Source organism: Miscanthus floridulus, chromosome 8 (assembly GCF_019320115.1).
Source record: "Miscanthus floridulus cultivar M001 chromosome 8, ASM1932011v1, whole genome shotgun sequence".
Lineage (NCBI taxonomy): Eukaryota > Viridiplantae > Streptophyta > Magnoliopsida > Poales > Poaceae > Miscanthus > Miscanthus floridulus.
In genome coordinates, this window is record NC_089587.1 from 218,258,327 (window position 1) to 218,282,414 (window position 24,088).

The window sequence follows — 24,088 nt, forward strand, 5'->3', positions numbered from 1 at the left end:
TGGGGCGCAGCACCAGAGCCGCTCCCCTCCATCGTCTCATGGGGCGCGGCATCAGAGCCACTCCCCTCCACCATCACCTCGGGGTCGACGGCGGCAGGCCCGCCTTCCCCCATCCACCGATCCTCAGCCGGCACGCCGTGTGAATCGGCGGACTCTCCGGCCTCCACCGACCGCACCGACTCACTTCCCTCCGCGTGGAACGGGAAGGGTCCCTGCACGGATGGGTGGGCACTTGTCAGCATGTCCTCATCCTCTAGGATGCCCCAATCCACATCGACGACTACCTCATCGTCGTCATCATCATCGCCATCGTCGTCATCACTGCTCACGTCCTCCCCCCGATCCCGTGCCTCTTGCTTCAGTCGTTTCACCTTCTTCATCTGCTCCCTTGCTTTCTTGTCCCGCTCGGCCGTGAGTCGATTCGCCGCCGCCACGGCCTTGTCCTTTGGCAGCGGAACCAGACTATCTTTGAAGACTAGCCCCCCCCCCCCCCCGCTGGTCCCAACGTCGCAAAAGCAAGTATAAAAAAATGGAGATTCAGGAAAAAGAAAGAGCACGGGAGAAGAGGGCTTACGAATTTGAAGAACCCAGGTTCCGGCCGCATTGGGGGATGTCCAGGCACTGGATACACAATGTCGAGGACGCTGCCTTTGGAATCCATTATCGGCTCCATCACCTCCTTAATGCGCTGCGCCACTTCCGAAAAAGGGAGCGTCTCGTCAACAAGCACCGTCCCCATGAATGACATCCCAGGCATCATCCGATGCAGGGGAAGCACGCGCGCCATCAGCGGTGCCACCCTCCTCGCATGATAGGCGCCGATAATCCCTGTCCCCTTTACACCCCGTTCCTTCAGGGCTTGGAGGGCGGAAAGAAGGTCGGAGAGGTGTTTCTTGTCATTGAACTGGATGCCCCAAGCCCACGACTCCGGAGCCTTTTCAATAAGGCGCCTGGTGTACCTCGGCAGGGTGGCACTCACATCATCCTTGACATAGAACCACTGCGAGTGCCATCCCTTGTTGGAGGTCGCCAGACGCATGAACGGGTAACCCTTCGACCGGGTATGGCGCAGATGAACGCTGGCACATCCCATTAGCACGCTCACATCCTTCCCCCCAACCTTCCTCTTCGACAAACTAATGGTAAAGAAATACCGCCATAGATCGAAATGGGGATCGATCCCCAGGAAACCCTCGCACAGAGCAACAAACGCCGCCATATGTTGAACCCCATTGGGAGTTAGATGCTGCAGCTCCACCTCATAATAATCCAGCAGCCCACGAAGGAATCTATGCGCGGGTACCGCAAATCCCCGCTCATGGAAGATGGCGAAAGAAATGACATACCCTTCGGGCGGCACCGGCTCACCCTCATCACCAGGTAGCAGCCACTCCTGGACGGTGGACAGCGGGTGGAGAAGGCCACAGCGGACGAGGCCCTCCAAACGCCGTGAGGTGATGCTAGATCTGCCCCACAACTCCATTGAAGCAATTGGAGAGAAAGGCAGGTGCAAACTTGACGGCGGCTACAACACGGATGCAAGCCGGTCGACAGTGGCGGTGCGGGCACAGGAGGCTGGGACGATTGGCGGCGGATGTTTTAGACGCAAAGGCAAGGGGGCGAAATACGGAACCTTGGGGGCGAACCCCGTGGTTTTATAGGGGCGACGGACACGAGAAGGGCAACCGTCCGCCTCGATCTCTGGGCCTGCCACGCGCACCGCTGCGTCACGTCGTGGGATACGCGCCCGTAGTCCCTATCCTTTCCCACCAAAAATCACAGTGGACGGTTCGCCTTCCCCAAACGAATCCGGACTCACTTCCCACCTGGGGAAGGTAGGTCACAAAGATTTTTCTATTTGGCCCACCTAGGGCCTAGAAGCACGGCGGCCGGCCCAACTGAGGACGGGTCCTCAAATGATCCAAAATCAAGGGCGCAAGTATTACTGGGATCCTGGTCCACGGACAAGCCCTAATTAGGTCAGTCCTGAATGAGATCCCCACGAACGGGATACCACGACCCCCTCAAAAAAATATCCAGTTGACGAAAAACTAAGTCTTTCAGCCTTACCCATGAAGGGTCCGTTACAACCCCCTAGGCGACCCTGCTCGAATCACCCGGGGGCTTGGGGGCTATACCCATCGGGTGCGCTCGCGCGCACCCTCTGGCAAAGTAACTCTGGCGAAGTCAAAAACACCCTCCAGGCGGTTCTATCCGAATCACCTAGAGGCTCGGGGGCTACTGTCGGGGACCTAATACCGGGGTACCCCAGAAGGTGGAACCAATAACCACCGAGCGTTAAAAACTTCTGGATGGATAAGGGCGCCATAACGTCTCTTGCTCGAATGACAGGAGTCTGGTTCTGCCTCGCCCGATGCCTTTGGGGCGAGCTCGGTCTTGCCCAAGGGCTGAGGGATAGACTCCGCCTCGCCCGACGCCTTTGAGATAACTCTGTGTCGGATACCATAAAAAGGGGTACCCTAAGCAAGAACCGAAAAGATTGCTTAGACCTTACAAATATCAAAGCCGAAGGACAACCATGGGGCCTCGGCCGATTCTTTGATTCGCCTCGCCGAGGCCCTCTCGCCGAGGCCCTCTCGCCGAGGCCGAGTCTCTGATTCGCCCCGCCGAGGCCCTCTTGCCGAGGCAGTCCCTCTGGTAGGTTGTCCCATCCATTTAATGAGCCTGAATGCATTCGCTACGTCAGCCACGACTGGTAGGGTACAGCAACAGGAGCGATGGGACAATGGTCAAATCTCCTTTTTACCATCCCTTTCTGACGGTGCAGGGGTTGCCATGCCCTGCGAACACGCGCCCTGCACTTTTCCACCTAAACCGGGGACGACGCTGACCGCCGAGGCCCCCGCCTCATACACAGGTCACCTCCAAGGCCTCGGCAAATCAGGCCTTGGCGCGGTTAGCTACGACCTACCAGGCCTCGGCACCCCACCAAGTCAAAAAATCCACAGGGCATGGCATGTCACCTACAGTGGAGGCCATGCTGACTAGACGTCAACAAGGACCCCTACGACTTCAACAGCCTCGAGCATGGCCGGCGTGACGCACCAGTGATCAAGTACCAATTGCCATTCCTGACACTGTGCTGCTATAGGGATAGTGTACTAGATCTTCCTTCCTCACTAAGGCTCCACGTGTAGCTCTCTCATGTATTCCTGGCTCCCTCCTTGCAGCTATAAAAGGGGGCAGCCAGGGCCGTTTCTGAGGGGACCAGGCCGGCCCTCACGCGCAAACGCACTCACTCAATTCACGCACACTCTCCCGCTGCCTGAGAGCAACATCTCAAGCAGCCCGCACTGCTCCACGCCGAGACCTGGGACCAGCTCCCTCTCTCGCCCAGCTTGTAACCCCCTACTACAAGCACTTCGGTGCAAGGAATACAAGACCGATCTCTTAGACTAGACGTAGGGCATCGATTGCCTGAACCAGTATAAACCTTGTCTCTTTGCATCACCATCCGGGATTAGGAGCACGCAGTACAAATTTACTAGTTGGTTTAGGACCCCCGGGTTCGAAGCACTGACACTCTGCCTCGCCCGATGCCTTTGAGATAGCTCTGCCTCGCTCGAGGGCTTAGGACTAGTCTCTGCCTCGCCCGAGGGCTGAGGGATAGACTCCCCCTCGCCCGACCCCAGAGGGGCGGGCTCGGTCTCAACCAAGAGATAAGGACTGGCCTCCGCTTCACCCGACGGCCAGGAACGGGCCTCGCCCTGCTCGATATCTAAAGACTGATTTCATCTTACCTGACAACTTCTCCCCGTTCCCTCATGGTGATGGGTACAGGGCAAGATAAGACGTTCGGGTCAATCATGGCTCCAAGGACCATACCCTACGCCCTGGCAGGAAAAGTACTGCCAGGGAACGACGGGATAGGTGTTTTAGACCCTTCCGGGTGCCGTAGAGCCCGAAAGGTATTTTAGGTGCGTGCCCCTCACCCTATAGAGTTGTAGGCGCCGCCTTCAGCTCTGGGACACGGAACCCAACGAAGATATATGACAACCGCTACACTCCAGAAAAGGATTTGCTACCTTCACGAACAACGGATATTCCATCACCACGCTATGGACCCAAGGGGGCGGCGCCCGCTTCCCGACCCCTTAGGTCCACCAAGTCAGAAGACCTTGGCCACGGCGCTACTCCAGACCCTGATCCCGTATCCCTCCAACGAAGACTCATAGGAACCAGAAGGCATGTGGAGCAAGGCTAGGGGAGACTCATAAGTTAAAACCACTGTACTACAGCCCATACCCTGCGCAGGGCAGCATTCTGTAACCAACCTGACATTCTACAGAGGCATCAACAATATTGTAGGTGCTTATCTTCCTTCGCACTCATCAGGATGAAGAACCAGGCCGGGTAGACGTGAGCCACAAGACTAGGTAGAGTACGCATCCTAAAGCCATCACCCTTGTAAAGCCAGCCCCTTCATCTATAAAAGGGGATGCGCTTCCTCCTTCAAGGGGACTGATCTTTGATGGCATAGTACACAACACTCACACAGTCAAGTTGCGATCAAGCTCTTGGCCTCCTTTCAACCCTTCCATCAGAGACTTGGGACCAGTCCCTCTCTCGATCGTTTGTACCCCCTACTATGAACCATTCACGGTGCTAATAACACGAGCAGCAACAAACTGGACGTAGGGACATTCGGCCTGAACCAGTATAAATCTTGTGTCCTTTAGCGCACCATCCGAACCTAACGCGCATTACTATAAATTTACTTGCCGGTGCTTGTACAAAACACCGACAATAATCTTCTGACATGTTTGACTTGTCCTCAATTCCCACGATGACTCTTTTCCCTGAAAGAACTATGTGGCGCTTTGGCTCTTTGGTTGAGTCATTATTGTTTTTCCCTCTTTTTGGTTTGGTAGATATATCATTGACATAGAACACCTGATTCACATCCTTGGCAAGGATGAATGGTTCATCTTTGTACCCAATATTACTAAGGTCTACTGTTGTCATTCCATACTCATTGTCTACTATTACCCCGCCTCCGATCACCTTGACCCATTGGCACTTGAACAATGGGATCTTCAAAGTAGGTGCATATTCTAGTTCCCATATTTCATCTATGCGGTCATAATATGTCTGCTTATTCCCATTTGGGTCTGTGGCATCTATGCGGACACCACTGTTTTGGTTGGTACTCCTTTTATCTTGGGCTACTATGTAGAATATGTTCTCATTTATCTCATACCATTTGTATGTGACGATATGCCATGATGGTTGCATAGCCAATAAATACAGTTGCTTATGGATGCTCTCATCACCTTGACATTTTTTTTGCAACCAACCGCCGAAAGTTTCCATGTGCTTACACGTAATTCAAGCTTCAGTCTTCCCTAGAAACTTGGATCATAAGAGATCCTTGTGTGTCTCAATATACGGATCTACCAAAGAGGAGTTCTATAGAACTGTGTAGTGCGCTTTATTGAAACAATCATCCTCCGTACCAATATATGTTTTCCTCCCTAGTGTCCCCTTTCCGCTTAGTCTCCCCTCATGTCTCGATTCAGGAACACCAATCGAGTCAAGGTCGGAAATAAAGTCAACACAGAACTCAATGATCTCTTCTATTCCATAGCCCTTGGCGATGCTTCCTTCTAGGCGAGCATGGTTGTGAACATATTTCTTTAGGACTCCCATGAATCTCTCTAAGGGGAACATATTGTGTAGGAACATAGGACCGAGAATGAAAATATCCTTGACTAGGTGAACTAGGAGGTGTGTCATGATATCAAAGAAGGAAGGAGGGAACACCAACTCAAAGCTGATGAGACATTGAACCACATCATTCTGTAGTTTAGCTAGATCAGTTGGATCAATTGCCTTCTGAGAAATTGCATTGAGGAATGCACATAGCTTTACGGTGGCTAGACGTACATTTGGAGGTAGAATTCCTCTTAATGCAACTGGAAGTAATTGCGTCATGAGAACGTGACAGTCATAGGACTTTAAGTTACAAAATTTCTTCTCTGGCACATTTATAATACCCTTTATATTCGAGGAGAATCCAGATGGTACCTTGATGTTGTTTAAGCATTCAAACATGATTTCCTTCTCCTCTTTGCTTAGAGTGTAGCTGGCAGGACGTAAGTAATGGCGTCCATCATCTGTCTTCTCTGGATGCAGGTTGTCTCTTTCTTTTAAACAACGCAGGTCCTATCGTACTTCAAATATGTCCTTAGGCTTTCCATACACACCCATGAAGCCTAGCAGGTTCACACAAAGATTCTTCGTCAGGTGCATCACGTCGATCGAGCTGCGGACCTCTAGGACTTGCCAATAGGGTAGCTCCCAAAATATGGACTTCTTCTTCCACATGGGTGCGTGATCATTAGCGTCGTTCGGAATAGGTTGGCTGCCATGTCCTTTTTCAAAGACAACTTTCACATCATTGACCATATCGAGTACATCCTCACCGGTTCGGTTGCGAGGCTTGGTAAGGTGGTCTGCCTTCCCTTTAAAATGCTTGCCTTTCTTTCTTACGGGGTGATTTGCAGGAAGAAATCGACGATGGCCAAGGTACATGACCTTTCGATATTTTTTCAAGAATACACATCTAATATCACCGAAGCAGTGTGTGCATGCATTATATCCCTTGTTTGAATGTCCTGAAAGATTACTTAGAGCAGGCCAATCATTGATTGTTACAAACAACAATGCTCGTAGATCAAAGTGTTCCTGTTTTTACTCATCCCATACATGTACACCTTCTTTATTCCACAAAATGAGAAGTTCGTCAATAAGTGGTCTCAGGTACACATCGATGTCATTGCCAGGTTGCTTCGAGCCTTAGATGAGCACATGCATCATAATGAACTTCCGCTTCATGCATAACCAAGGAGGAAGGTTGTAGATACTTAGAGTAACAGGCCAAGTGCTATGACTACTGTTCTGCTCTCCAAAAGGATTGATACCATCTGTACTTAAAGCAAACCTTAAGTTTCTTGCGTCATTTGCAAACTCCAGGAATTCTCTATCGATTGCTCTCCACTGGGACCCATCAGCAGGGTGTCTCAACATATTGTCTACCTTACGGTCTTCTTTGTGCCATCGCAACAATTTTACATGTTTTTTGTTTCTGAATAGACGTTTCAAGTGTGGTATTATAGGAGCATACCACATAACCTTGACAGGGATTTTCTTCCGTGGACGTTCGCCCTCAACATCACTAGGGTCATCTCGCCTGATCTTATACCGCGATGCATGGCATACCTAGCATGCATCCAATTTCTCATACTCTTTGCCACGGTAGAGGATGCAGTCATTAGGACATGCATGTATCTTCTCGATTTCTAGCCCCATAGGACAGACAACTTGTTTTGCTTCATGGGTAGTGGCGGGCAATTCATTGTCCTTCGAAAGCATCTTCTTTTGGATTTTTAGTAACTCTCCAAATCTCTTGTCAGATACATAATTATTTGCCTTCCATTACAACAATTCTAGTGTGGTTCCCAACTTTTTCTGCCCTACATCACAAGTTGGGTACAGCAATTTCTTGTGATCTTCTAGCATCCGCTCGAACTTGATCTTCTCCTTTTCACTTTCACATTCTCTTTGTGCGTCACGAATGACCTGACAAAGATCATCAGCAGGCTCATCTTCTATGGCTACCTCTTCCTCAGCTTCTCCCATTGCAGTATCATTGAAGCACGCACCATCGGGAATAATATCATTGTCGTCCCATTGTTCTTCTTCATCTTCTTCCATTACAACGCCGGTTTCTCTGTGCTTCGTCCAACAAATATAGTTTGGCATGAAACCCGACTTGAATAAGTGTGAATGAAGAGTCCTTGAGCAAGGATATTCCACCGTATTCTTACATATGGCACATGGGCAGCACATGAAACCGTCGCGTTTGTTTGCCTCGGCCGCATGTAACAAAGAATGCACGCCGTCAATGAACTCTTGGGAGCGGCAATCAGCATTGTACATCCAATGCTGGCTCATCTGCATTACATGACATAAATACCATATTAAAACCTAGATCATAATTAATTATTTATACAACATGCTGAAAGGTCCTAATGGCTAGAGGGGGGTGAATAGCCTAATAAAAATTTCTACAACAACACTTAACAAAAGGTTAGACAATTATGAGGCGAAGCAAGTGTTACGCTAGCCTACTCAAAATGCAAGCCACCTACCACAATTCTAGTTTAGATAGTGTCGATTCACACAAGAGGTATGACACTACCCTATGTTAGTGTGCTCTTAAAGGCTAACTAAAGAGCCACACCAACCAAGCAAGCAAGCTCTCATAACTAGTTACACTAAAGAGCTTGTCAACTAGTTTGCGATAATATAAAGAGAGTGATCAAGATAGTTATACCGCCGTATAGAGGAGTGAACCAATCAATCACAAGGATGAATAACAATAAAGACCAATCACCTCTGAATCAAAAGATGAACACAATGATTTTTATCGAGGTTCACTTGCTTGCCGGCAAACTACTCCTCGTTGTGGTGATTCACTCACTTGGAGGTTCACACGCTAATTGGCTTCACATGCCAAACCCTTAATAGGGTGCCGCACAACCAACACAAGATAAGGATCACACAAGCCACAAGCAATTCACTAGAGTACCTTTTGGCGCTCCGCCGGGGAAAGGTCAAGAACCCCTCATAATCACCACGATCAGAGCCAGAGACAATCACCACCCTCCGCTCAACGATCCTCGCTGCTCCAAGCCATCTAGGTGGCGGTAACCACCAAGAGTAACAAGCGAAATCCGCAGCGAAACACGAACACCAAGTGCCTCTAGATGCAATCACTCAAGCAATGCACTTGGATTCACTCCCAATCTCACTATGATGATAAATCAATGATGGAGATGAGTGGGAGGACTTTGGCTAGGCTCACAGGGTTGCTATGTCAATGAAAATGGCCAAAGATGTGAGCCATAGCCGGCCATGGGGCTTAAATAGAAGCTTCCATGAAATAGAGCCGTTATGCCCCTTCACTGGGCATAACACGTGCCGACCGGACGCTCCGGTCGAACTGACCGGACGCCAGCCCTCAGCGTCCGGTCCACTGATGGACGACACGTGTCACCAGCTTCAAACGCTGTTCGTCAGATTTCAACGGCTACGAAGCTGACCGGACGCTCCGGTAAAACTGACCGGACGCTGAAGCCTCAGCGTCCGATCGTTTCCAGTAAGCTCCCCGATGCGTATTTCTTCGACCGAACACGTCCGGTCCACCTTGACCGGACATAGACTAGCGTCCGGTGCAATACCCTAGGTACTGTGCTGACTGACCAGTTCGACCGGACGCAAGCTGCCAGCGTCCGGTGCTTTCAGACCCAGCGTCCGGTCAGTTGACCGATGCCAGCGTCTTCGCGACCAACTCGTTTTCACTTCTAACTTCTTCACCGTTGCTCCAATGTGCCAACCACCAAGTGTATCACCTTGTGCACATGTGTTAGCATATTTTCACAAACATTTTCAAGGGTGTTAGCACTCCACTAGATCCTAAATGCATATGCAATGCGTTAGAGCATCTAGTGGTACTTTGATAACCGCATTCCGATACGAGTTTCACCCCTCTTAATAGTACGGCTATTAAACCTAAATGTGATCACACTCTCTAAGTGTCTTGATCACCAAAACAAAATAACTCCTATAAATTATACCTTTGCCTTGAGCTTTTTGTTTTTCTCTTTCTTCTTTTTAAGTTTAAGCCCTTGATCATCACCATGCCATCACCATTGTCATGTTATGATCTTTATTAGCTTCTCCACTTGAAGTGTGCTACCTATCTCATGATCACTTGATAAACTAGATTAGCACTTAGGGTTTCATCAATTCACCAAAACCAAACTAGAGCTTTCACATGCGTGCCACCACAAAAGGTACAAATTTATGAAAGCATCGCTACAATATAGACAATCCCAACTACCACTAAAAGAACTAAAGCTAAAATATATTTCAGGAGCACAAGGATTTCGCGACCAATCTCAACTAAAACAGACAGATCCTCCGATTGTGCAACATCTTTGAGCTTCTTCGGCTGGATCACTACCTTATTAGCCGCCGTATCTACCTGTTGTGAAAGATATTTTTGCACGAGTTCAACATACTCTTCCTCCCAGTAGAAGCCTAAACATCGTCCACTGCCATCCCACTGAAATTAAAACAAAAAATTAGAACTTTAATCACAATCATCATGAAAATAGGTATAAACTAATCATAATCATAAAATACGATAAAATAACTCACATTGCGATCCGGACACTTGTAGAAGATACGACCATTGTTGGGACCCTCTTTCTTCACTCGGTACTCCATCATAATCTTCGTCTCATCACGACACTTGCCGCATGGAATGAGAGGGAGGTCCAGCCTAAGTCGCTTTGAAAACCCATGAGAGACCGATGACCCGGAAGCAGTTACCATCTACTCTCTATACTCATTTTTTAATACACTATAAATTTCTCATTTTATAAACAAATAAAATTAAGAAACTATAAAATTATCTATATCTCTAAACAATGAAGTGTGCTATGCATGCTAGAAATAAAAAGTGAATACTAATTTTAAATACCTACTTTAACCTTTCTTTATCCAAATATGCAAACTATAAGTTATTTTGAGCGCAAATTGTTTACAAATAAAAAAACACCATAAAAACAATATATATAGTAAACAATATGAGATAAGCCAATGATAAAAAATGAGAGTATGAGATTGGTAACCTTTACAACTGAAGAATCGATGGAGGAATCGAAAAAATCGACAGAGAAATCGAAGAATGGATGGAGGAACAATGGAGGGAGGAAGCAAGAACACTAGTGCAGTAAGCTTCAAAATGTGCTGAGCTCGGGCCTCCTCGGGCTTGGGGAGGAAGAAGAAGACGGCCGGGATATAAAGGGGACCTTTAGTCTTGGTTGGTGGTTCCAACTAGGACTAAAGGTAACTTTCCAACCCTCGGCGTAGCTACAGCCCGGGAGTAGACTTTTACTCCCGGTTGGAGCCACCAATCGGGAGTAAAAGTCTACCTTTAGTCCCGGTTGGTGGCTTCAACAAGGACTAAAGGTTCCTACCACCTCTGTTTGGCGCACAGTAGCCGTTGGGCAGAGACCTTTAGTCCCGGTTGGATCCACCAACCGAGACTAAAGATCTCTTTAGTCTCGGACGCAAAAAATACCGGAACTAAAACACATTTTAACCGAGGATTAAAGATCTATTCTCTACCAGTGGTATGTCAACAACTCGTGTTGGTCTTTCTTTTCATCTTTTATCCTCTTCATTCAACGACCTCTCTTACCAGTTACCACAGGCTCTCCATTTTGACGGGACGTCTCAATACGTCCATTTTGTCTGGTCGCGGTAATAACTTTTGCTACATTTTAACAAAAAAAAAAAGTATACATGCACGGCATGTTATAAAACAAGAAAAGAGGCTCATATTCTTACAAGTCTTTTTCTAGAAAAAAAAATTCTTAGAAGTGGGGACTGGGGAATCGAATAAAGTCGTTTGCTAACACCAGAATGATGAACGGAGTACTAAGGCTGACAAAATTTTAGCTGAAAATAGCTGAAAAATACTGTTCTGGCTGAATTATTGGGGGAGAAAAACACAATTTCGACTGAAAAAAAAGCTGAATACGGGGTAAGCCGAACGGAGCCAGGATTGGACATATGCAAGAATTTTCTGCCATCTTTTTCTTTATTATTATTCAGTATTCTATCATTACAGTAATTACATGATATACTACTACTGATCACAGCCCGTGTAGATGAACTAATAACTGACAATCTGTCCATCGAAATAAATCCGCTCTAAATACGTATACTAGTGTCTAGTACACGTAGATACTATTCCCTCCATCCCAAATTATTTTGATTTTTTTTAACATTAAGTTTGACCGCTTATTTTATTTAAAAAAAATTATGTAAACATAGTTAAATTTAAGTCACTCTTGAAGAATTTTTATTAATAAAGTAAGCCACGATAAAAGAAATAATATTTTGTATAAATTTTTTAATAAGATGAGTGATCAAACCTGGTATAAAAAGTTAAACGTCTTATAATTTAAGATAGAGGGTAGCTAGCAAGTGTGTTTGTCGAAATCACACCGCCTCCCCTGCTAACAGGAGCATCCTAGATGCTAGCCGGTGATTCTTCCCCATCTCCGGCGCACGCGCGATCGAGCAGCACTGCAAGAAGGTGGTGATGCAGCCTGCAAGGCTTGGACTGAGCTCGATCACCGGCGTTTGACCAGCGGGAACCACAGGTCCTGGAAGCAGGAGTGGTAGGAGACGAGGAGCAGCACGAGGGCGAGCGCGAGCGCCACGCCCCACGGCGACGATGCCGCCGCCCCCGCGCCGTCCCGCTGGTGGTGCTGGCCGCCCCATCCGCCGCCGGCGTACAAGGAGGGCTGGTCCCCGACCAGCAGCGACGAGAGGGCGCCGCCCCGCGGCCGCCGCGACCCGGCCGTGGCCGCCCAGTACTGGACCGCGAGCAGGAGCAGCAGCGGGGACAGCACGACGGCGAACCGCACCTGCTCCACCAGGCTCTCCACCGCGGACTCGTAGCGCGAGTAGAGCGACGTGGCGCCCAGCAGCGCGACGGTGCCCAGGAACACGAGGAGGTGGAACGGCGTCGCCGAGCCGCCGTAGCCCGCTCTCTGGTCGTCGTAGGAGCCGCCGCTCGCCATGCTAGCTGTTCGATCAGTTGTGTTCGTGCGCGCGCCTGTGGTGTGTCCGTGTGTACCAGTGAGCGTGAGCGTGCCGAGCAGGCTGAGAAGAGAGTGGTATATATGGGCAGAGAAGGGGAAGGGAAGTCTGCAGGCACCGAGCTGCGCTTTACTTGGGACGGGAGGACTCCGCGATGCCTTCGCCAAGGGGTGAACGCGACGCGACGTGGAGCCAACCGCGCGGGGACGCGTGCCCTGCCGTCGATCAGGCGCCGACGAGTGGAGCCGGGCTGGCGGCCGTCACAATGGCGTGGAATTTAGGAAGCGCGGGCGCTGGTGCGGCGCTCTGGTCCACGAGGCGGCAGGCGCCGACCGACCGACGGATGGAACAGGGCGTTCAGGGTGAGTGGTTGATGGCTTGGAAAGCGCTGCTCACACGTCGGCGCGAGCGATTGATTCCCAAGCCTGGCCGGCAGTGGTCGGTCTTGAGAATCACGGGCTCACGGCGGACGTGCGATGCAAAGGATTTCTTGTGGTGACCACTTGGTCCGTCCGCTCGCGCACATTTTGAACCGCTGGATCACTGGCCTTCCTGTTCTGCGTCAGGGCTACTGTAGCCATCCGGAATATCCAGTTGTGTTTTTTGGGGTTTGAGGGATAAAAAAGGGAGTTACAGGTACCCGGACGTCCGGCGCAGCTCCAGACGCTCAGCTCGTACGTCCCGCGCACGATCCAGCCGCGGTCGTGGGTAACGTCACTGCATCGGCTTTCCCTCCCTGTTGGCACACCACCGCACCAGTCCCGACCCACGGGCGCTAGTCACAACCTAACAGTAGCATGGGCATGGTCTGCATGTCCCACCTCTGGATCCCAATCACCTGTCCCACCTCTGGATGCGTGCCATAAATGCATCTGCCTCGCACGTCACCCGTGGCGACGCCTCAACAGCTGCGAGCGGCTGCGGCAGATGGTCCCGTTAGCACGTACTCCCTCCGTCCCAAAATATACGTCGCTTTCGTTTTCCGAGAAACAATTTTGATAAAATATATATTACAAAATATTAATATTTATAATACATAATTAGTATCATTGAAAAGATCTTTGAATCTAGTTTTTTAATAAATTTATTTAGAGATACAAATATTGTACGTATTTTCTACAAATCGAGTCAAACTTGTGACACAAAAACAAAAAACGACAAATAATATGGGACAGAGGGAGTATAATATAAGATTTACTTTTACAACATCCAAATAAAACACTTACAACTTACGTCCGAAATAGCTGAAGCACTTGTAACGTACATCTGAAACACTTAAAAATATGAGTAAAATACACCGGAGGTCCATTAACTTTTGGTGAAGTGTCATCTAGATCCATCAACTTTGAAACTGTATTTTTTAGTCTATTAACTTTCGTTTTGTGTCATCTAGGTCCATCAGTTTTGACTCTTGCATTTTTGGTCCATGAACTTTTAAAATAGTTCACTGCAGGTCCACGCATGCATGCACGCACATCGGCTTTTTGCGTCGATGGAGCCATGTCTGCACTCGCCGCCGTCACTCGTCTGTCGGGCATGCATGTGTGTTTTCTTGCTCGAATCATGACAGAGTTAGTGCATTTCGGCCCGGCTAACCGGCTAAGCGGCCCTGTGGTGTCGTGCCACCCTGCTGCTGCTCATGTCGCTGGCTCTGTTCGCAAGTACAACCGTGTACACGTTACCACCCTCAGGCACATCAGTATCGTCGCCGAACGTCCGCATCCTGGACGTGAACCGGGGACCTTGAAGCAGCTGACCACCAGAACGCCTTGAGCTCCTCGGCGAAGTCCCTCTCCCTGCCCAGAACCACAATCGAGTGGTCATGCCTGTCCATGACACTAACCTTGGCACGCGGGAGCTTAGCCTTGAGATGGCGGCTGCACTCGACCGGAACCACCTGGTCGTCGGCGCCGTGGACCACCTGCACCGGGATGCCGGCCGCCATGACGGCCTCCAGGTTCGCGTCCTACAACCTCGCCCCGCCGTAGATGACGTTATGCATGGTGTGCCACGCCGAGTGGTGGGTGTGCTTGGTCAGACCCCTCACCCTGAAATCCATGTCCTTGCATTGCATTGCATGCAACTGTTTTTTCTAGAGAAAAGAGAGAGTTTTAGCACTATTCAGCGTGTCTGAAACTCTGAACCGTGCCTACGAAGTGTATGTACGTACGTGTTTCCCGTGAAGAGGCTGAAGAGCCACTCCCAGAGCAGGTGGTTCCTACAGACGAGGAAGCAGACGTTCCTCTCGATGTGCTCGTACCATGACATCACCGCGGAGCCAAACAGCAGCGGCGACCACAGCTTCTTCTCAGCCAGCCTATTTAGCGCCACCTGGCTCGCCCTCTGCTCGCATGGCAGGAAGTACGGCTGCATGTTGCAAGTGCAACCAACGAACATGGTCAGTCCTCGCTGACTGATGGTGAGCGCCAAAGGAGCTGCCTGCCTACTGGTGTGTGCGTGTACTCTACTCACCGGTGCAACCAGCGTGATGGATTTCACGCAGGTCGGGTGCTTAGCAGCCAAGGCGAGGGCGATGATGCAGCCCAAGGAGTGGCTGACCAGGTGGAAGGAAGCGTTGCCGCTCATCAGACCATGCGGCTCGATGAGGCTCCTCTCGATCGCCTCCACGTGGTCTCTCACTCTGTACATGCAGTTCGTAGGCTTGGGGCTTCGACCGAAGCCGAGGAGATCCACCGCGAATAGCCGGTAGTCGTCGAGGATGAAGGAGGACTCCCGGAACACCGGCCGTCTCCGCCCAGAAGGACAACGACGACGTGAAACCGTGCACGAAGATGGCGTTCTCGCGGTCAGGCGTGCGTGCTCCTGCTACTTCATCTGCAAACCGGCCACCACCGGCGGCTTTCCGATCTGGCTCTTTGACGACGACGTGCAGCCGGCCGCCGGCTTCGCCCTCGCCGGCGCCTCGCCATGCGACACACGACTTGCGCGCGCAGTCAAACCACCTGGGGCTGCACCACTTGCAGGGGGGCATCGACTCATCCGGTGGCGCCGCTCCCCTCCTCCCGACGACGAGTCGCAGGAGCCCCAGCAGCGCGTCCCTGATGGCGCTCCTCCGACCATGTGCGTACAGCGTGTCGGAGACCTCCTCATGGTCACCGCCGTCCACTACTGCAGCGGTTGCCTCGCTGATGTCGTCGTCATCGTCGTAGCTCCTGTGGCAGTAGTAGCGCACGGGGCTGTCCTCGAGGACACCATCGAGGAGGGCGTACGCGAAGTAGAGGATCATGTCGGCGACGTCCTGGACCGCGAAAACAGCGCTGGCCAGCGCCATGGACGCCGCGTCGGCGGCCCTCCATGGCTATGTGGTGGAGGTGGACCACCGGCCGAAGCTCAGGAACGTTCGCATGGTAGGTGGTGCCAGAAGGGACAGGAGGGACCTCCGTGGCCATGAAGTTCTTCCGCTCCTGTAGGTACGCCGCGCCGTGGAGAGCCAGCGACAGGAGTAGCAGCAGGGTGGCGCGACACCATAGGCCCGCTTAGCCGGTTAGCCGGGCCAAAATGCACTGACCCTGTCATGATTCGAGCAGGAAAACACACATGCATGCCCGATAGACGAGCGACAGCGGCGAGTGCAGGCATAGCTCCACTGATGCAAAAAGCTGACGTGCGTGCATGCATGCATGGACCTGCAGTGAACCATTTTAAAAGTTGATGGACCAAAAATGTAAGAGTCAAAGCTAATGGACCTGGATGACATAAAACGAGAGTTAATGGACCCAAAAATGCAGTTTCAAAGTTGATGGACCTAGATGACACTTCACCAAAAGTTAATGGACCTCTGGTGTATTTTACTCTAAAAACATCTAAAAATAACTTGAAAACACGTGTGAAGCCATTGCAAAACATATGCAACGTCCAGATAAAACAATTACAACATATGTACGAAACACCTGAAACACTTAAAACATACGCTTGCAACATGCATATATATGCAACATCTAGATCTACTTTTGCAGCATCCTCATGAAACACTTGAAACATACGTCTAAAACACATGAAACACTTGAAAACATACAGTAAAAACATATGTGTATAGTCATTGCAACATGTGCAACATCCTGATATACGTTTGCAACATCGATATAAAACACTTGCAACATACCTCTGAAACACTTGAAACATACGGTTGCAACATGCGCTTTCAGCGTAAAACATCTCTTTGCTGCTTCAACGAATGGAGGTTTGTCGGCGTGTGGAGATCACCGGTGTGCTCACCGGTGGCGCGAAGCTAGGCAGCGGTGCACAAAGGATAGGGTGGGGTGGCATGCGCCCTGTTCGTTTGGGCTGATTTGGCTTATAAGCCATGACTGAAAGTACTGTTGGCTGGTTTGGTGTGGGAGAAAAATATTGTTCGTTGGCTGATAAGCCATGGCTTATAAGCCAGATACGAGCAAGCGAACAGGTTGATGGGCGGCCGTGGCATATATGGTGGGTGGGCGGCGCGTGGAGGTCGTCGGTGTGCTCGCCATGGCACGGACCTCGGTGGCGCAGAGGGCAGATGGGGAGTCACGATGGATAAGGAAGAGTGGGGAGTCACGGGGTGCAGACTCATCCATCCATATGGATGCCTTCCATGGGAAGGAACGTAGGTTGGTGGGGATCAGGTGGGAGCAAAGCACGGCAGCGTGGAAGACATGTGGGTGGATGCAGCAGCGTAGGGAGCAAGCAGGGAAAGGATGATATGCTGCGTCTGAAGAGCAAGGAGTGGAGATTTTTTTATTAACTCGAGAGTGGGAAGTTAATGATGGATGAGGCGTCTAACGAAAAGATAACCGTCCGGACGCACTAATCCTAACGTTTCCGTAAAATAAAACCCACATCTTATGAATTGCAATAGGACAAGAGTAACGCAATGTCAAGTGCCATGATGCCAGAAAAAAAAGATTTGTCTAATTTACTTACGCACTTCTCCTATATTTTAGGTACCTGAATTTTAAGATGATTTTAGGCAACACTCATATACTACCTGTCGGGTTCATAAACCCGGGGTCCCTCGAGGACCGACTTCCACGCCCGGGCTTGGCCTAGGAAAACAACATATAGTTCATGGGCCGACCCAAGGGTCTAAAACACAACGGGCCAGAAGGGCAGTCCGGTCGCCGACCAGAAGGTCTACCCAAAAGAACAAGTGCTCGTTCGTCAGCTTCTTCGGCCCACCTCTCCGGCCGGAGCGCTCGCTTCAGGCAACAGCCGTCTCTAAGCGGTCTCTCCAATCGAAAGGCCTGAAACACCGCTTCCTACTCCGACCCCGCGACTCTGACCCCATGACCAGGGCTCATGGAAACCCTGTTCACCGCTCTTCTCCGACCGGTGCACTGAGAGCCGACTGGAGCCATCCGACCGGAGGCACCCCGTTCGGAAGGAACCAGAAGACATGCGGAGAAAGGTAAGGCATGGCTCACAAGTCAAAACCACTATACCAAGGACCATACCCTACACGAAATAGTGCTCTGCAGCCACCCTAACACAAAGTATTGTAGGGGCCACTAAAAACTCCCATACGGTAAGCCCCCCACGTGTCTCTGGACATCGATCGCAGTATGGGCTCTAGGATTTGCCATACCGGGTGAACATAGCGTGGCTCGTCACATGCCACTAGGCATCAAGAAGTATTTGCAGGTACCGGCATCCATCCTTCTTGAAGAAGATAGCTCAACCTCCCATGCACATCTGACATTCTATAGCGCATCGACAATGTTGGGGGGCGTCAACCGTGATCCAATCTTCATCAGCGTGGGCGACAAGGCTTAGAAACTTTCGTACTCTCTCCCTCTTGCCTGTAAAGCCATCCCCTTTATCTATAAAAGGGGATGCGCTCCCTCTAACCTAGAGAGGTCGACTTCTTCAAGTTCAGACTCACTAGATCGACATCAACACTTACAACCGCAGGACCACCAAGTTTCGACCGCAACCCTTCCGGTCGGAGCCAACCGAACCTCTTGTACACCCCCTCCTTTCTCCTTCTTGTTTGTAACCCCACTACAGACTTCGAGCACCTAGGCCTAGGAATAAAGTCACCGACCGACCCCGACAAGATGTAGGGCACGTTGCCTGAACCAGTATAAATCCTGTGTCATTGAGTGCTAGAGCACCTCCGATCACAACGTACAGCAAAACTACAAATATTTACCAGTTGGTCACTTTCTGCACCGACAGTTGGCGCCATCCGTGGGGAAGACGCTATACGTTCAACACTCTTTTGGTCATCAGATGGCCCATTTTTTTGCCACACCTGCCGTGGCGGGCTCGGGCGATACGATTCACTTCGGCACGTTGGAGTTTCCTGCACTCTCGCCCGCCAGAGCGTGGGTTCCACCCATCTTCAAGCCATCCTAGGCCTTCCTCTTCGGAAGCCTGGACTTTATCGCTGATCGGCTCGGCGTACTCCACCTCCGCGAGGAGACTCGTGACCCGGCACCCGTCGGAGGGACGTCCTCCATTGACTCCGGGACGCGCGACTTCATCGGCGCGGCATCTACGCTTCATTCCGAGCAAACTCTCTACTCAAACTCCAATGTGAGTAATATGCGTACTACTACTTGCTCTTTATTTACTATGTCTCACCAATCACCCGGAGGGAATGTACCGCCTATGCCACAAACGTCGTACGATCAGTTCCCCCACGGCCTCGCGTCCTCCGTGGACACATACACTCGGGGGCTCCTAAGGATGCTGGCGCCATCCCCCTCATGTCTGAGCTCGTGAGAATGGCAAGCTGCGTTCCTGCCACTTCCCATGAACTCCCAGACGGTGATGGCGAGAGCAACAGTTCCAACATCGGTGATGTGGCACCCCGCCACTGTCTGTCCTGGGAGTGCGCTATGGTGGACGCTCTAGGACAACCGCCGATGGTTGCGGAGTCTGCGTAAACTCACACCCCTCTAGACCCACGTGCGGAGGCCGTCGCGTCTGCGCAAGCGCACGCCAAAGAATTACGACAACAGCGGTAGAGCCAGCCGCCGCCTGCGCCGGCATGGTCGGCGCGGCACGTTGCGCCCCATGCGCATGGCCCGGCGGGTGGCGCCCAGGGTCACGCTCGTCAGGTCCAGCACGACATAATGAACAAGGGGAATGATGTCCCACAATTCGCTTGGGCCGGCCAGAATATCGCCGCCGTAGCAATGCTTCTCCATGGTGTTCCTAAGCCCATCGACCCTTAGGAGCGGGCAGTCTATCGAAACCTTCGAGTTCTAGTAGAGGCCGTTGCCGTCCAACAGACAGAAAGCTTCGCATCGCGACTCCGACCCGCGCCCTCTCTCCCCACTGGGGGGACGGGCACGCACCGGCCGGATCAATCCGTTCGCTCGTCGCCGTAGCCATCAGGCTCGGCTCGAGGTGCAGCAGCCACGCCACAGTCCGACCAGGCGCCTGCTCCACACCGACTGCACCAGGACGCTCGTAGCATCATCAGCGACCGGCGTCGGGCCTAACACGGCAATGACATCCGCCATACGGTAGCAGGCGACATGGAACCCGGCCGAACCATCGAGGGAATCGGTGAAACACGCCCCAGGCGCGGTCGCCGGCTAGACGACCGGAGCCCCAGCCTAGAGGGCCATGGGCCTTCAACCGGCGCATCCAGAGAGCACCGTTCCCACAGCGTTTCCAGCCTCCCACCAACATCACCAAATACACCAGGGAGACAAACCCATGTATTTGGCTCGAAGACTTCCAGCTCGCCTGTCAAGCCGGAGGAGTGGATGATGACTATTTCCTCATCCAATATCTTTCCATTTACGTGGAGGAATATGTTCAGGCATGGCTTGAATTCCTTCCACACGACAGCATCCGTGACAGGGCAGACCTCAAGAGGGTCTTTGTCGGGAATTTCTAGGGGACGTACGTCCACTCAGGAAACTCTTGGGACCTCAAGAGCTGCCAGCAGGAGCCCAGCGAATCCCTATAGGATTACATCCGTAGGTTTCCCAATGATGTAACTCCCTCCCTAATATTGTTGACGCAGATGTCATCAGCGCTTTTCTCTCCGGGACAAACTGTGAGTCCCTGATCTACAAGCTTGGCTGCCTAAAACCCCGCACCACCCATGATCTGCTCGATGTCGCCACCAACCACGCCTCTAGCGAGGAGGTAGTCAGAGCGGTCTTCAGCGGAGGCTAGGACAAAGGCAAGCCCAAGCGCGTGGATCCAGACGAAGGCCCCTCCACTCAGAGGGGCAAGAAGAGCAGGAAGGATCGGCGCCGGTCGGACGACACCGCGTTGGTCGCCGCAGCTGATCGCACACCCAGGTAGCCCCAACAGGGACTGCCTGACCACTTCAACAAACTCATGGATGGTCCATGCCCCAATCATGTCTACCCCGTCAAACACCTCTACAAGGAGTGCGAGCTCCTCAAATGTTTCCTCCGATAGGCCGGCGTGCCAAAGGAGGGAGATGACAAGGAGCCGGTAGTCAAGAGGGGTGGCGCGACAGGCAAGGACGGGGATGGTTTCCCTAAACCTGAGGAGTGCATCATGATCTTCGGCAGGTCCGACGCCATCTGGTCTAAACGCCAGCATAAGGTACGCTACAGGGAGGCGTGCGCCGCCGAAACGGCCGTTCCCTCCTTTCTCAGCTGGTCAGAATCCCCAATCACCTTTGATCAGAGGGACCATCCCTCCTACGTCACGAGACTAGGACGCTACCCTCTCGTCGTTGACCCCATCGTCCGCAAGAAGTGCCTCACCAAGGTGCTAATGGATGGGGGTAGCAACCTCAAAATCCTGTACATCGACACCCTCGATGCCATGCGCATCCCCCGATCGGAGCTCCGCCTGGCGGGCTCCCCCTTCCACGGGGTAATCCCAAGAGCGCAGGCATACTCGCTCGGATAGATCAATCTGCCCATCATGTTCGATAGTCGAGCCAACTTCTACTCGGAGGTCCTCGCCTTCGAAGTGGTAGACTTTCTAGGGTCCTACCACGCCATCTTAGGGCGGCCATGCTACGCAAGATTCATGGCGATCCCCAACTACACCTACCTCAAGCTGAAGTTGCCAGGACCAAACAGCGTCATCACAGTGAGTAGCGCCTTCTCACACGCCTTCGAGTGCGACTGCGAGCACTACGAGCTCGCCACCGCGGTCGTCAACTCATCCGAGCTCCTATAGCTCGGGGAGTCGTCAACCCTAATAGTCCCAGACTGCAACAAACCAACCTCCTCGACGGCCTTCCGCCTGCTCGAGGAAACTAAGACGGTGGGTGTCGACCCCACCGACCCAGCCAAGACGGGACCCAGCTCCTGGCCCAATAGGAATGCGAGCTCATCGACTTCCTACGTGACAATCACAATGTCTTCGCATGGCAGCCTTCTGACATGCCAGGGATACCACAGAAAGTCACCGAGCACGCGCTACGCCTTATCCCGGGTTCAAGGCCTACCAAGCAACGCCTACGTCGTTTCGACGACGAGAGGCGTAGGGCCATAGGCGACGAGATCACCAAGCTCCTAGCAGTCGGATTCATCAGAGAGGTTTTCCACTCCGACTGGCTCGCCAATCCTATCCTTGTCAAAAAGAAGACCGGGAAGTGGAGAATGTGTGTTGATTACACCGGACTTAATAAAGCATGTCCAAAGGATCACTTTCCTTTACCACGCATACACCAGATAATTGACTCCACCTCGGGTTGCGAGATTCTCTCCTTTCTGGATGCCTACTCAGGCTATCACCAGACCGTGATGAAAGATTCTGATTAGCTCGCAACCTCATTTATCACCCCGTATGGTTCGTACTGCTACGTGACCATGCCTTTCGGTCTGAAGAACGCTGGCACCACCTATCAAAGGTGCATGCAGTAATGCTTCGCCGACCAAATCGACCCACCTAATCAGCCTGATCAGGCTGAACGATTGAAACCAACAATCGCCGTCTATGTTGATGACATAGTGGTCAAAATAGCTCGAGCTTGTGACCTGATCGCAAACTTGGCCGCAACGTTCGTGAACCTCCGAAGGTTCAACATCAAGCTAAATCCCAAAAAATGTGTTTTCGGGGTTCCAAGGGGAAAGCTGCTTGGATACATCGTATCCGAGTGTGGCATCAAAGCCAACCCCGAAAAGATCACAGCCATCTCCAACATGGGCCCCATACGCAACGTAAAAGGCGTACAAAGGCTCACTGGCTGCCTGGCCGCCCTTAGTCGCTTCATCTCCCGGCTCGGCGAATGGGGGCTGCCACTTTATAAGCTTCTCAAAAAGATGAACACCTTTGTCTAGACTGAGGAAGCCCAGCAGGCTCTCAAAAGCCTCAAAACATCCCTAACGCCAACCCCAATCCTCGTCGCTCCCGAACAGGGAGAACCCCTCCTCCTTTACGTCGCGGCAAGTAACCACGTGGTGAGTGCCGCCCTGTCGTCGAAAGGGAGGAACCGGGACACCAGCTCAAGGTACAGTGACCCATGTACTTCATTGGAGAAGTACTTACCGACCCCAAGGTTCGGTACCCCCAGGTGCAGAAACTCCTATACACCGTGCTAATGGCCACCAGGAAGCTCCTACACTACTTCACTGACCACGAAGTCATAGTCGTCACTTCATACCCACTCGGAGACATCATCCGTAACCGTGACGCCGTGGGACAAATCTCTAAGTTGGCCCTTGAACTCATGGGCCATGACATCAGGTATACCCCCCGCACCGCAATTAAGTCTCAGGCTCTCGCGGATTTTGTCACTGAATGGACGGAGGTCCAGCTATCGGCCCAGGACGTCTCCTATGTGTACTAGACAATATACTTCGACGAGTCCGTAATGGCACCCGGCTCAGGGGCCGGAGTGGTTTTGATCTCCCTAGACGGGAGTAGGCTCCGCTACGTCATCCGCCTCCACTTTTTGGCTTCAAACAACGCCACGGAATACGAGGCCCTTATCAATGGACTACGCATCACCATCGAGCTCAGTGCTACGCGACTCTACGTCCGCGGCGACTCAGAACTAGTCATTGATCAGGTCATGAAGGAGTCCTCCTGCAAAAGTCCCCTCATGACAGCATACTGCCAAGAGGTGCGTAAGCTCGAGGACAAATTCCAGGGAATCAAACTGCATCACGTCCCCTCGAAGGGACAACGACGTCGATGATTTCCTCGCAAAACTGGTCGCCAGGCGGGATCCGTCCCCGAGCGGAGTCTTCATCAACAATGTCCACGAGCCATCTACCCGCATCCTAGAAGGACTGACCCAGACACACCCCACGGCCAGCCGGCGCTCAGGGGCTCTGATCCTAGTACCTCTATAACAACGTCACCCACGGACATCGCCGTATTGGCACTCGATCAAACCGATTGGCGAGTACCACTACTCGCCTACCTCCTCAAGGAGGTTCTCCCACTTGAAAGAACTGAAGCCCGATGAATCGCTCGACGT

At 51.6% G+C, this 24,088-nt stretch overlaps 1 protein-coding gene and 1 pseudogene across 1 annotated transcript; both read right to left on the reverse strand.

The window, feature by feature from the left end:
• Nucleotides 1-9,908: 9,908 nt before the first annotated feature.
• Nucleotides 9,909-12,784, reverse strand: LOC136474996 (uncharacterized). The gene is made up of 2 exons (XM_066472555.1): nucleotides 10,249-12,784; nucleotides 9,909-10,153 (listed from the first exon to the last, which is right to left on the reverse strand). The coding sequence occupies exon 1, from the start codon at nucleotides 12,687-12,689 to the stop codon at nucleotides 12,237-12,239; it is 453 nt and encodes a 150-aa protein (XP_066328652.1). The 5' UTR covers nucleotides 12,690-12,784; the 3' UTR covers nucleotides 9,909-10,153; nucleotides 10,249-12,236.
• A 1,620-nt stretch (nucleotides 12,785-14,404) lies between these two features.
• Nucleotides 14,405-16,075, reverse strand: LOC136470652 (probable lysophospholipase BODYGUARD 4; annotated as a pseudogene).
• Between the last annotated feature and the right edge of the window lie 8,013 nt (nucleotides 16,076-24,088).